The sequence below is a fragment of the Microtus pennsylvanicus genome, chromosome 10, assembly GCF_037038515.1.
Source record: "Microtus pennsylvanicus isolate mMicPen1 chromosome 10, mMicPen1.hap1, whole genome shotgun sequence".
Taxonomy (NCBI): domain Eukaryota; kingdom Metazoa; phylum Chordata; class Mammalia; order Rodentia; family Cricetidae; genus Microtus; species Microtus pennsylvanicus.
The window spans coordinates 103,648,609-103,662,554 of NC_134588.1; the positions used below are offsets into that span (position 1 = coordinate 103,648,609).

At 42.6% G+C, this 13,946-nt stretch overlaps 1 protein-coding gene across 2 annotated transcripts in view; it reads left to right on the forward strand.

Moving 5' to 3' along the window:
* The first annotated feature begins 206 nt into the window (after positions 1–206).
* The window catches only part of Eprs1 (glutamyl-prolyl-tRNA synthetase 1), a 69,763-nt gene continuing 56,023 nt past the window's right edge, over positions 207–13,946 (forward strand). Inside the window, exons 1-6 of one of the 2 annotated variants that reach the window (XM_075989405.1) lie at positions 207–537; positions 4,549–4,633; positions 5,628–5,727; positions 8,055–8,211; positions 10,097–10,236; positions 11,122–11,216. In XM_075989405.1, the coding sequence (XP_075845520.1) occupies positions 492–537; positions 4,549–4,633; positions 5,628–5,727; positions 8,055–8,211; positions 10,097–10,236; positions 11,122–11,216 (623 nt within the window). In that variant the 5' untranslated portion in view covers positions 207–491. The remainder of the gene's footprint in view (positions 538–4,548; positions 4,634–5,627; positions 5,728–8,054; positions 8,212–10,096; positions 10,237–11,121; positions 11,217–13,946) is intronic. The other variant, XM_075989404.1, reaches the window with a different exon arrangement.

The following is a 13,946-nucleotide window of genomic DNA, read 5'->3' on the forward strand; positions in this document are numbered from 1 at the left end:
TCCCCGGCTTCCCTCGCTTGACGAAGTGTCGTAAAGTCAGCCTCCTTTTCATCAGCTGCGTGGCACCTCACGTGGGTCCCGACCCGCTGCCAAAGGGCGACGGGAAGACCCCTGGAGCCTGCGGTTCAAGGTGGAGCCGGCGCACAGTGATGACGAACAGAAGCGCCTGCCATGACGGTCGCGCTCGCGGGCCGGCGACTAAACGTAGGTTAAAGCGGAGTAGGGTGCGCTGTGATGACGCACAAAGTAGCGCGCCCAGCCCCCTGCAGTCGTGGCGGGGGAGTGGGGCGGAGCGAAAGCTGCTTCGATGGACGCTTGTTTATGACGTGAGCGCCGTACGCGGTGACACTAGTGGTCGCGGCCTGGGGGCGGGGCGAAGGCTGCGGTGGCTTCGGGCGCCTGCCCACGTTGCAGCTCTTTTGCTTCCAGTCCAACCCGGTGTTTCGTGTGCCGGCAAGGCGGCCTGACGAGTAAAACCGCAGCCCCTGGAGATGGCGGCGCTGTGCCTCACGGTGAACGCAGGAGACCCTCCGCTGGGTAAGGGCCGCGCCGCCGACGTGCGCGGGTTGCATCAGCCGTCGGGTGCGGGCAGGTGCGGCGGCGGCGGCGGTCACGCTGAGGGAGACTCACGCCCCGGGACCGGCCTCTGTCCACGCAGGACGTCGTCTCCCGAGTCCCACCGCCGTCCCGGGCGAGAGCGCTGGCGGGGAGACGCGAGGCTCCGTCGGCTTTCGAAGTGGAACTAAAATCCCGACCGCTTGTCACGTCCTTTTAAACAGAGCCTCCCATCCCTTCCCCGCCTCTCAGGGGAGCTCTGGATTCACTTGCCCCACTTTTCCGCACATTGTCGAGCTGAAGGGAGCATGGTAGACTTTGCTGTCAGCACTTGCTGCTGGTTGCAGGGAGTAACTGCGGAAAGTCGCAGGAACGCGCGGACTGATGCTGTCGGCCTGCTTACTACCCGCCCCCCCCCGCCCCCCCAGTAAATGTCATCTTAACGTTCCATTCGGAATTGATTTTTCAAAGTGGCTAACGCTATTGCTCTGTAGTTTAGAATTTCTGTCTTTTTGTTTCTTTGGGAAATTACACAAAATAATCTTACCATGATGTGTGCGATATAGACTCGGAAATGCTTCCTAATGTTAGAAGCCCAGCCCTTTAAATACCATTGGCCATATGGAGGCTGATAAAATTTCTTAAATGCTCAACTTTGACAGCGGTGTGAGCCTCTCGGGATGAAAAGACATTCATGTACTAATGTGCAGGGAGCTTTGTATTTAGACAGGCACTCTGCTTGTAACTCTTCTGAGTTACATTCCCCAGCCTAAAAATAGAATGTAGCAATCACTTGAGATGTTTTTAAATGGTAGTATTTTAGCGTATTAGCTCCGTCGCCTTTACACTAACCTGACAGAAATCCATGAGCTCTGGAAGTGGATTTGATTTTTTGTTTGTCGTACTCGCCGGTGTTGGCCTCCTCGTTCGTTAATCCAGGAGACCTACGTTCAATCCTGACTGCTGGTTATAGAGAAACTTCACAGGTTCCTTGTTTTGTTTTATCCTAAGGAAGGAGGAACCTATCCAGTGCTGGTTGCCAGAATCAAATGAGACTACAGGAGAGTTCTTTCACATTTTATATGTTTAGGTCATAGCTAAGCTATAGTGTTTGTTTTGGTTTGTGGGTTTTTGTTTTTTGTTTTTTTTAACTGCCTTGAAAATCGCTGGGAACCCCTAGGTCTGTGTCTTTAGAACTCGGAACCACATTCTGGTGGTATTCTGAAAGAGAGTTTTAAATTTTGTTTTCATTTTGACCTCTAGGCCAATTAGAGAACATAGATTATTTTCTGCTTACATCTTTTTCTCTTTGCTTAAAAATTTTATGACTTATTCAATCAGATTTATCTCTGAATTTAATTAGGTTTAATTAGATTAACTATGTAGGAAAAACATTGCATTATAAAGATTTTTAGAACGGATTTATTTACTTTTATTTGTATGTGCATTGGTGTTTGCCTGCATGTGTGTCTGTGTGAGGGTAGTGGGTCCCCTGGAACTGGAGTTACAGACAGCTGTGAGCTGCCATATGGGTGCTGGAACTGAACCTCTTCTGGAAGAGCAGCCAGTCTTTTAACTACTAAGCCATCTCTCCAGGCCTCAAGTCTTAGGATTTTATGTCTTTCACATGTAATTTTTGTGTGTGTTAAAGTACATTCAAGCTTAAAGATGCATGCATAGGACAGAACTTTCCTCCCTCCTACTTAAGAGCAGACAGCATATTTGATGCTTCTACGCCCAGAATACTTCATCTTCATCTACATGTACTTGATCTCTCTACCTAACTATACAGGAACGGATAGAATTCTGCTGCCTAATGCCCCAGCTCCATTATTGTGAAGCTAATTGTTCCAACAGAACCCAACAACTAAAGATGACCATACTTTGTTACTCTCTTTATGTCCTGTTTGCCCGGTTCTTTCAACGTGGAATGATTTGCTAGCCTTTCCTTGGTTTTAATAGCTTTGACTTCTGAAGATGACAAACCTCTTACTTAAGTTTCCCTTAATTGGGTTGTCAGATGCTTCCATCCCGGGCAAGGGTGGCGTAAGTATTCCTGTTCTGCATTGCAGCTCATCAGTTGGTATGTGAATTTAATTTTCCCATTCCAGTCTTGAACACCTAAAATGCTGCCTGCCAGTTTTTCCCAAGCAGAGCTTTCCCTTTCAACCAAACGCATTTTAATGGAGGGAGCTGGGAGCCGTGCACACACCTCTCTTTGCCTACACTTCCATTGGTGCTTCCTGCCTGACTTGGTTATTAAGATGTGCCTCTGGGGGTGACCTTCTGGCTCGATGCTTTCTTTTATGTGTGTCAGCACTTTTCTCATGTTAAATTCATAACATGTGAAGTATTTAATTTTGTATTTATAATTAGTCGATTTAGCACTTGCGTATATCTAAGTTCACCAATATTAGTTGTATGTTTTAGTATACGATGGTATATGTGTACATACATGTGGTATATAAACCTCCATAATGTCAAATATTTCCATTATAGAAAATTCTCTCTCTCCCTGGCAGCTAGTGCCACTGACCTGATTTTTGTTATTTTGTTTTTGCTTTTAGGATTTCGTATCCACTGACTCATACCATATATATCTTTTTATAGACAGGATAGTGCTTTTGTGACTAATTGTGTTGCCTGTAACAGTAGTTCATTCTTTTTATATGCTAGGCAGGGTTCCATTATGGATGTCCTAAAAATGTATCGTATTTACTTGGATTCCCCTGGAAGTTTGTTACCTTTTGAGAAATCCCTTGCTGTCTTAGTCTGCTTTGTGCAACTATAAGAGAGTACCACAGAGAGGGGAATTGTAATGAGCAGAAACTTACTGGCTCACAACTCTGGATGATGGACGATCCAAGAGCAATGGGTCACTTCGTAGTCTTGCTGTCATAGATCCTCGAGGAAAGGGGAGAGTGCTTGAGATGGCACAAACCTGCATCAATGTCTTAGTCTTTTCCTAGAAGGCTCTACTCCCTTTTAATCCTTTTCTGGTTATTGAACCTAGGGCCTCAGGCATGCCCAGCAAGCCTTGTGCTACTGAGCTGTGTCTCCAGTCTTATTCTTTAGGTTTCAGAAATGATCTTCTTGTATTATCCCAGGCTAGTCTTGAACTCTTGATGTTCCTGCATCAGCCTCCAGAGTGCTGGGAATACAGGCATCATGCTTGACTCTACAGATCCCATTTCTTAATACTGTGACCAGGGCAACCTAATTTCAACCTAAGTTTTAACAGGGCACTGACGTGGAAACCACAGTCAACATAACTACAGAGCGAGACAGACAAACCAGCACACTTGCTTTCTATTATAAGAAGACTTGCACGGTTGTTGTGCTTCCCTTGTTAGGGCCCTGCTTCCATGGAACATAGTATTTACATAGAAACGAGTACCTGCCAGCTGTCCATCTGAATAACCAAATAAAGGGGTAGAGGACTGATGGGTTCACTCAGTGTATTAGGTGCTGAAAGACAGTGTTACAAGGTGTTAGAGAATTTGAGAGCTGAGTCACCTGAAGGATGTTCAAATGCTGACTCCTTTGTGTTTAGCCAAGCGCTCTGGGCTGGCCAATTAGCCTCCGCCAGCCTCAGCTTCCTTCCTGTAAATGGGTATCACCTCTTGAGATTCGTAAAGAGATTAAAGTTGTGCGACTGTTAAGCATTCAGCGTAATGCATAGCACATAGTATTCAAATACAGAAGCCACTATTCTTTCCTCCCCTCTTCCAGGGGAGGAAAGGATATGATTTTAGTGTCACTAGCTGGAAGGCCGGGTACAGTTACAAGCGATTGAGCTGTAGTAACAACAGATTCTGATTTGATACTTTTCTAAGACCCCAAGGTTAGATTTTACTGTGTGTGGGGTAGCGGTGTCACACCCTGTAGGACTAAATGTTGTATTGTTGACTTATCCTCATTGCTCTGTGACTCAGGTTATAAATACTACCTTGTTTTTGAAGAGAAATAAATCTTTCATGCTGTCATTTTTAGAAGCTCTGCTGGCAGTGGAACATGTGAAAGGTGATGTCAGCATTTCTGTGGAAGAAGGGAAAGAGAATCTTCTTCGTGTTTCTGAGTAAGTGCTTATTTGTGTGTCCTTTCGGTTCTGAACAGCATTTAAATATGTGCAGCTTGGCTGAATTATTTTACTTGCTGGTTAAGTGGATTGTTCCTAGAAAGATGTTTCATCGTGTGTGTGTGTGTGTGTGTGTGTGTGTGTGTGTGTGTGTGTGTGCACATGCATTCATGTGCTCCTGTAAGTGCATGCCTGTTAAGGCTAAAGGTCCTCCTTGCTCAGCATTCTGAGAGCTGAAATTACAGGTCTGTATTACCATGCCAGGCTGATCACTGTCCTTGAAGATAAAGGGGGAAACTGGGGCTGGGGTATAGCTAAGTGGTAAACGTGTTCATATTTGTGTGAGGGCCTTAGTTCCTTCCTCAGCATCACAAAATAAATAAAGACTTTTTTTTCAAATATCAGGTTAGACCCTGAGGCCCTTTTGATCAGAGAGGGAGACTGATGGTCTCAGGGTCGGTCCCATCACCGTGAGCTGCATCAGCGATGCTCTCAGCTGATCATTTGGTGAACATGACGTCAGAACCCCACTGCTTTCTTCCTTGGGTTGATGAGATTATCCAAAGACTTTATATTTTATTGGTTAGAGAAGGAATCCCCATTTACTTGGGGATGAGATGGAGTGGGCAGGGCGAGATGTCTCTCGGTAACCCCGACTGACCTTGAACTCTCAGTGGTCCTGGTGCTGAGGAGATGAGCAGGAGCCTCCACGTAGTGCTCTTCTAGAAGTAGGGCAGTAGGGATGGCCTAGCGGGAAGAGCTTCGTGGGTGGCTGTGTTCCTAAATTATTCTTAAGCTTGTTTTCAGCAGTCCCTCTCCAGCCAAGTTTTCTCTCATGTTCAAAAATTTAAATCTGCTTACTGTTCAATTTTATCACTAAAGATTCTGTTTTTCTGGGTCTTAGAAGGTTTTTTTCCCTACCTTCTGAAATTTTCTTGCTATTATTTTCTTCATGACTCCTAAGCAGCTGTGATATTTAATGTTTAAATTCTAGGAGTGTGGTGTTCACTGACATAAATTCAATACTGCGCTACTTGGCTAGAGTTGCAGCTACATCTGGGCTCTATGGTACTAACCTGATGGAACACACTGAGGTAAGCCCGGAATATGTTTTTCCTTGTACATGTTTTGTCTTGTGCTTTCTGGTGTTTGGGAATAGTTTTGTCCTGCTGTGCATTGACAAGTGACATTAGTCCTCACGAGGGTTTGAGCAGAACTTAGCCATAGGTTAAAGATATGGAATGTTCCTGGTTGGCTTGCTTTTAAAAAGAGAGACCCGGTCTTTCTATGTAGTCCAGGCTAGCCTGTCACCTTGCTGTGTCTTTTGCTGGCCTAGAACTTGTGAATCTTCTGCCTCAGACTCCGGAATGTATCCTGTGTCCACCATTGCAAGAGACAAAAGAGTTTAAAGAGCTATAGCTTCCCCAGTCAGCATCCAGAGCAGGGCAGTGGAGATGCTAGAGGCTAATTGGTCCACAAGCCAAGGAGCCTTAATGGAGAAATCTATGGCTTTTAACAGAGGAGAGGAAGGATTCAGCAATTAATTCTCCTAATTTTGTGAATACAAGATTTGAAAGAAAAAGAAAAAGCAAGGATAGTAAAAATTGGCGTATCTGTACCAGCCTGAGCTTGTGGTTTCACGTGGCAGTCTCAGAGCCACTATAATGGCGGAGTGGCCCAGCTTCAGCTGCAGGCCTAGCCTGACTTGACAGCCAAGTTGCAAAAAGGAAACTGCAGCTTCAGGCCAGTCAAGTGTCTGTGAAAATGTAAATGAACATGTTAAGCCTGTCAGCTAGGCAGACTTGTAATTTGGATTAAAAGAAAGATAGTTTATAAACTATCTTTCAATAAGACAAACAATGGTGAAAACCTTATTTAAAATATCCTACAGGAGACCTTGAGCCACTAAGTAAAATTCTTAAAGGGAGCAGTGATCCAAATTCCAGCAGACAGCTTAGCAGAAGTTGCCAGACAGGCACTCACGCAGGTAGAGTATGCTATACAGAAACAGCAAGTACATTATATTGATTATGACCAGCCTTGGCAAGTGTGATATTACCTACAAAACTTACTACTTACTCCTACAGCAGTCTGATGGCAAAGCTTCTGTGGCTGCACCTTCTCGTTTTGCCAGCTAAGGCATTAAACCCTTATTTTAAAGTAGGAGCTTGCTTAGCACAGAAGAGCAGGATGGAATCTAGGAGATATTTTCGCAGAGAACCAGCTATGACCAGTGTTCCTTATACTAAGCAACAAATTGATTGGGTTATTTCACAATAGCGTTTGCTCAATTCGAAGGCCAGATTAATAATCTTTTTCCAGCTGATCGTTGCTGCAATTTGCACAACTATATTCCTTTATTTTTCCATAATGTAGCAAAAGATCCCTTACAGGATGCTATGCTAACTTTAACAGATGGTTCTTTCAGTGGAAGAGCTGCACATGTTGTTAATGGTGAAAGGATATACTACGAGCACCCCCAGTTACACACACAGAGTTTCACCGCACGGTTATTTTCAGAAAAATAAGCTGGAAGTGTAGTTTGGGTAGACTGCTTATGCTGGCATGCATGGGGCTTTGGGGATCCCCAACACCACAAAGGAGCAAACTTCAACTCTTAAAGTTCACTGTCTCCCTCTAAACTTAAGTGTATTTTGGGGTTATTTAATGCTATCTTCACCTTCCTGGTTTCCTAGGATTTCATAGTTGGGTTTTACTGTCTAGCTCATGCCATTCACCTTTCATATTACAGATAAGACAGCAGGTCAGAAAAATTAAGAGATTGCACTGGGTCACACACATATTTGGGAACTCATTTTCTTTCTTAAGTTAATGGTTAATTACAGCAACGTTGGATTAGCTTTCAGTGCCACTCTGTAGGTGTGGCTTTCTCTTGTGTGTGTTCAAATGCTTGTGAATCTCACAGTTCAGAAATAAATAATGCTTTTTCTTTTTGGGATTTTTGAATAAGGTCTCACTTATAGCCCAGGCTGGTGTCTAGGCTTGATCCTCTTGCCCTTCTGGGTTACAGCCATGAGTCTACATGCGGGGCATAAGATGAATTTAATGATTAACTTTTAGATTTCTTCAGTTGCATTAATTTGTCTAGGTAGCTTCAGATTAGTTAGTCCCTCCAGCTGTTAGTTATCAAGTATTTTTCTTGTTCTTTCCTGATGTGACCCTCCATGTACCTGGTAAGAAAAGAAGAACAAAAAAGAAATCATAGGGAAATAACTGCAAAGCTGGGATTTATGTAAGTGGCATTGTTAGAGTCCAGATAACCAGAACTGAACCATGTAATGATAAATTGTACAGTTTCAGCTAAGAAAAGTTTTGTCTGTTTCCATTAACTAGCATTCTTTGTGTGGTCATCTTGTTTTGAAGCCTGTACTCTGGGCTGCATTCTTTTCTGTGTTCTCAGATTGATCACTGGTTGGAGTTCAGTGCTACCAAGCTGTCTTCATGTGCTGCGCTGACTTCTGCACTTAATGAGCTTAATCATTGTCTGTCTTTGAGAACCTACCTCGTTGGAAACTCCTTGACCTTGGCGGATCTATGTGTTTGGGCCGCCCTAAAAGGTATTATCAATAAGTCCTCTTAAAATACTGGGGCTTTTAGGGTTTTTGTTTTTCAGTTTTTCAAGACAGGGTTTCACTGTATAACCCTGGCTGTCTGTAGACCTAGTTGACCTAGAACTCACTGCCTCTACTGTGCTGGAATTAAAGGTGTGCACCAGTACTTGGTGTTTTTTTTTTTTTTAAATAGTTCTTTTGTTGTTCAGTGGTCAGGGGTGGGGTGGGGATTGATTTTGAGATGGAGCTAGTCTCAAACTCTTAGGCTCAAGCAACTTTCCTGCCTCCGTCTGCCAAGTGGCTGGGACTACAGGGATGCATCACTTACTGTGCCTAAGTAACCTTTTTTTTTTTTTTTTTTTGGTCATTTAATTCTTTGCTAGGTGAAAAGTGGACATATTACTGCCTTTATGTATGTGTCTGTAGGCAGTAACTGAGGATGGTTAATCTGGCTTTCTTGTCCTGGTCACTGAGATACAGGGTCTTCTATTGAACCTGGAAGTCATCTCTCTTCCTTTGGGGTTGTTGTCATTCCTACTAAGGAGACCCTCATCTTATTAGCACTTTTATCTTAGCAACTGCTTCATTCCCAGTACTTGTTTCCATCCCGGGAAATCTTTTTGCTCAGTAGGAATGAGAAGGGCAGATTAGTGAGGTATTTGGAGTGTTACTCTTTGTTGGGTCCCTTTTTCCTCTTGTATAATTAACTTGCAACAGATGTGATAATGTTCAATCAACCTGGGAAACAACTTGTAAAACCAAACAAGAAAAACTTAATGAGATTGATCAATCGATCGATCGATCGATCGATCTATCTATCTATCTATCTATCTATCTATCTATCTATCTATCTATCTATCTATCTATCTATCTATCTATCCTTGCACTTACAGTAGCAAGGAAGAGTTTGAAACTTCAGATTTCATGGAGGCAAATACAGAGGTAATTTTGGAGTAAAGTTGCATAGCCTTTCGTGAAATGATCACTGAAGGACAAAGGAGAGTCCGTCTTTAAAAATGTGATTTTGACTGGGCAGTGGTGGTGCATGCCTTTCGTCTCAGCACTTGGGAGGCAGAGGCAGATAGATCTCTGAGTTTGAGACCAGCCTGGTCTACATAGTGAGTTCCAGGACAGTCAGCACTGTACAGAGAAACCATCTTATTGGATTGTATAAAGAGCTATAATTTTTAAAAGTATACAATATATGAGAAAACACAGATCCCTGAAGATTACTTAAGATGATGTAGGTAGATGGCCTGTTTTATGGAAGCTTTGGACCTGTAAAAAGCTTAAGGTGCATGAATGGCCGACAGAATTAGGAATTTATGACTTACTTGAGTAACATCATCAATGTATAGTTGAAATGAGGCCGAACACTGATTCTGTAGACTAACAGAACGTTACAAAGTAGGGAGGGAATGGGTTGGCAACCCCGTTTCTGCATTGATGACGTAGAAGTTAACTGCTTCTTGATGACCTTGCTTATATTTTTTCCGGTTGATCGGTGAATTGAAGTATTGGTCTTAATACTGGGTGTGTGGTGGGAGGAGGACAGAAGCCAGTCTTAGAGAAGTTGAGTGAATTCAACTGTAAAGTGTATTAGTTGTTTGTTTTATTTCTTAGGTAGAAGTAGGTAGGCCCAGCTGTGGGCTTGTGACCCACCCTTCTGTGTTAGCCTCCTGAGTGCTGGGATGGTAGGCATGCACCACCACAGCTGGCCTTTGATCTAAAAAGTATGTATTTTCTGAGTTCTGCAAAATAGACTCAACTGAGGGTTGCATTGCAGAAGCACAGCTGCAAACCAATCTCATCCACATAAGTTAGCTGGTGGGATCTGTACTTTATAATTTGCCAGTTTACTAAAGATTTAAACAATTATGTTCACTAATAGGAAATGCTGCATGGCAGGAACAGGTGGAGCAGAACAAAACTCTGGTCCACATTAAACGCTGGTTTGGCTTTCTTGAAGCCCAGCAAGCCTTCCGCTCAGTTGGTACCAAGTGGGATTTTTCGGAAAACAAAGCTAGAGTGGTAAGCAAGTGTTTAAGTTGTTTTTGTATTCATTTTCTATATTGTGCTTGTAGGTGCACGTGTGCTGTGGCATGCAAGTCAAGGTCAGGTCTCTTCCCACCTGTGGGTCCCAGGGACCCTCCTCATCTTCAGGCTGGTAGCAGGTCTTTACCAGCTGAACCGTTACACAGACTTTAATTTTTTTCTAAGTGCGGATGTTTCAGTCTAACTGAAACTCTATCTGTGAAGAGATTCTTATTCTCATAGAAAGCTTATTTTCTGGGGATTGAAATACAGCCCAGTGGCAGGGTGTTTGCCTGGCATGGTAAGGGTCCTGGTGTTGGGTCCATGGCACTGCTTTGAAAAAAAATTCAAAGGTTATTTCCATTAAAAAAAAAAACAACTTATATTCTATTTTTGTTAAGTTTTGTATACCTTTAACTGTTCAACTACATAAAGCCCTGAACTTTATGCCTGTAAGATTATTTCCCTGATGCATGTTCTTCCATTTAATGAAAATTGTATTTTATGCGTTGTTTTTTGGTACTGGGGATCAGTCCTACTATGAAGTGATGTCCCCAGTTACCTGCTTTACAACTGTACTTCCTCCTGCATCTTAAATCTTCGCTCATCTTGAGCATTGAGTCGAATCCAGGTTTTGAAGAGCCTCTTTGTGGTTTCTGTGGGAGGCTGTCAACACCCAGTAAAGCAGCAGAGGTCGTCTTCCCACCTTTCAATGTCTCTGCTAAGTGCCATCTGGCTTCATTCCTGCTCCTCACTGGAGCTTGAACCTCTAAAGTGTAAGGGTGATCTAGTTGTTATCCTCCTTATGACCATATTTGTAAATGAATGTATTCATAAACATATAGCCATGGAAGCTTTTGCTGTGTATGGTTTGTTTTTTAGGCACCCGACAAAAAACAAGATGTTGGCAAATTCGTTGAGCTTCCGGGTGCAGAGATGGGGAAGGTGACTGTCAGATTCCCTCCAGAGGCCAGTGGGTAAGGAAACGCCACCTGCTTGCAGCTCAGTGCTTAGTGCAGAGGCTCTGCAGCTCTAAGGACTCTGTTTCTGTGCTCATCCAGAGGTTAAGGGGGGAGTAAACCTAAAAGCCTCATTTAATTATTTACAGCCTATGTTAATTTGTAGTTTAATTACTTACAGCTTTGTTAATTTGTAGTTTTAGTTCATTAAGGCAGTAGGAGAGACAACATCTAAGTTTTATTTTAGAATTTTAAAAACAAATAAGAAAATACCCATAAATAGAAAATTTTAAATATAAATAAGAAAGTATTCATATGTAGAAAAGCTTAGGTTTTGCTTGTATTTTGAGATTTTTGCAGCCTTTTTTCAGTAAGGATTTGTATTTATACTTACTCAGTCCTTTCTATTTATAGCAGATGTTAAGTAATATTTATTTTTCTAAAATAAAAGTAGGGCAGTTTTGGAAAACCTTTTTAGAAACTTCCATAAATTTTCAGGTTTCCCAAACCCATTAACTCTTGACATGCACAGAAAACAGTATTTGACTAACTCGTAAGAGCCCACAGATCCCGCCCTGCATCTCCTCAGACTGAGTGGATTCTTTTGCCTTAACATGTCTGTCATTCTGTTCTCTAGTTGGGCCTGTGATAGAATCCTTCCAAAGGTCCTAATACAGAAGTGACTCTCCCTGGAGCAGCCTCCCTCAGGAGTTTAGTCTTAGGAGAGCATTGCACTGTCATTTTGTGAATGAGATATTTGTACTTCCTGAATTTAATTTCAGATCTTGTATTTTGTAGTCAAATCTTACCTTACTGGCAGATCACAACTTTTCTTTCCATTTTCTGTTTAATAGTTCTTTTTTTTTTTTTAAAGATTTATTATGAATATAGCGTTCTGCCTGCATGTATGCCTGAATGCCAGAAGAGGGCACCAGATCTCATCATAGATGGTTGTGAGCCACCATGTGGTTATTGGGAATTGAATTCAGGTCCTGGAAGAGCAGCCAGTGCTTTTAACCTCTGAGCCATCTCTCCAGCCCTGTTTAATAGTTCTTTAATCATCGTCTTGTCACTAATTGCAGTTTGAGATTCTGCATTTTGGGACAGTGGGGTGGTGGTGAGAGCAGTTCTGATGTAGCCACAGTTCCTTGAACTCATTTTGTAGCGCTCCTGATCTTCTGAGTGCTGGGGTTACAGGCCTATGCCTTGAAGCCCAGGCAGAATTCCACTTTATGTTTTTAACTATTCTGAGTTTGTCATTTCAGATTTTGAACTGAGTTCTAGATAGAAGAAAATGAAAGGGCCTACACAGGTGGCTCACAGGTTAATAGCCCTGGCTGCTTTGCCAGAAGACCCAGATTCACTTCCCAGCACCTGCCTGGCTGCTCAAAACTGACTGGAACTCCAGTTTCAGGAGAGCCAATGTCCTAATATCCTCATCTGACTCTGCAGGCACCAGGCACATAGACATACTTTGCTGCAAAACACCCATATACATAAAAATAAATTTTATTTCATATTTTAAATGTTTTAAACACTACATGTATTTGTCAGTATGTGCTTGTCTGTATTTGTTCACCCTGTGCATGCAGGAGCTCGAGGCATTGTGAGTGCCAGGAATTGAACTTGGGTCCTCTGCAAGAGCAGCAAGTGTTCTTAACCACTGAGCCATGTCCAGCTCTTAAAACTATTTAAAAAAAGAAATGAAAGAGAAATAGCAACTAAAAAAAAATCTACAGACTTGATCAGTGAGTGATTAATTGACAAAGTAAAATTTGTCACAAATGGCACCTTACATGGTTCAGTTTCCACGTACATTTTAGAGCCCTGAGTTTTGTTATTGTGTACTGTGAGATCACAGTTGTCCTTTTGAGTACTGACTTTGATGACTTGTTGAATGGTATTTTTAAAATAATATTTATAATTGTGCCATTTATCCTTTTCCCCCCACCACTGTCATTTATTGAAATTGTGAGTTTCTTATATTCCAGTGTTTGTAGTTTCAGAGGCCTTGCTCTGTTACAATAGAGGAGTTGGGAGTATAACCCAGCATCTTGTCTTGATTAGATTTGTTGCTTTTGATTACACCCCCACATGCTGTTAAAAAAAAAAAAAACTTTAATTTCATTTCTGTGTGCATGAAAACCAGAAGACTTGACTTTGCCTCTTTGCCTTTTGTTTGTCTGAAGTTTTATTTTGCTTTGAGACAAAGTCTCATGTATCTCAAGCTACCCTCAGACTGCTTTTGAACTAAACTGTTGCTAGGGTGACCTGAAATTCCTGACGCTCCTGCCTTTTCTTCTAGAGGTTTGTGGGCTTGTGTCGCTCGCTGTACTCATTTTGAGTAGGGCTTCATGCATGCTAGGCAAGCACTCCCAGCTGAGCTGTGCTCCTAGCCCTTTTCCAGTGTTGTGAGAGAGGGTTGTGCTATGTGTGCCCTGGCTGAGTTGGTGCTTACTGTGTAGACAAGGCTAGTCCTGAACTCTCAGCCTTCCTGCTTCTGCCTTCCAAGTGTTTGCACTTTCAGGTGTGTGTTGTCACACTTACATGACACCTATTGTAACACTACCACTCTGAGCAAAGGCACTGTTACTATTTTACACATGGTTTCAGAAGCTGACTCACAACATGTACTGATAATGTGCCAGACTGAAGTCGCTGCCATCTGTTTCTAGAGCCCTCATAACTAAAAATTATCCTCCCCGCCCCCGTGTGTGTGTTGTATGGCAGAATGTAATGCAGCTCACT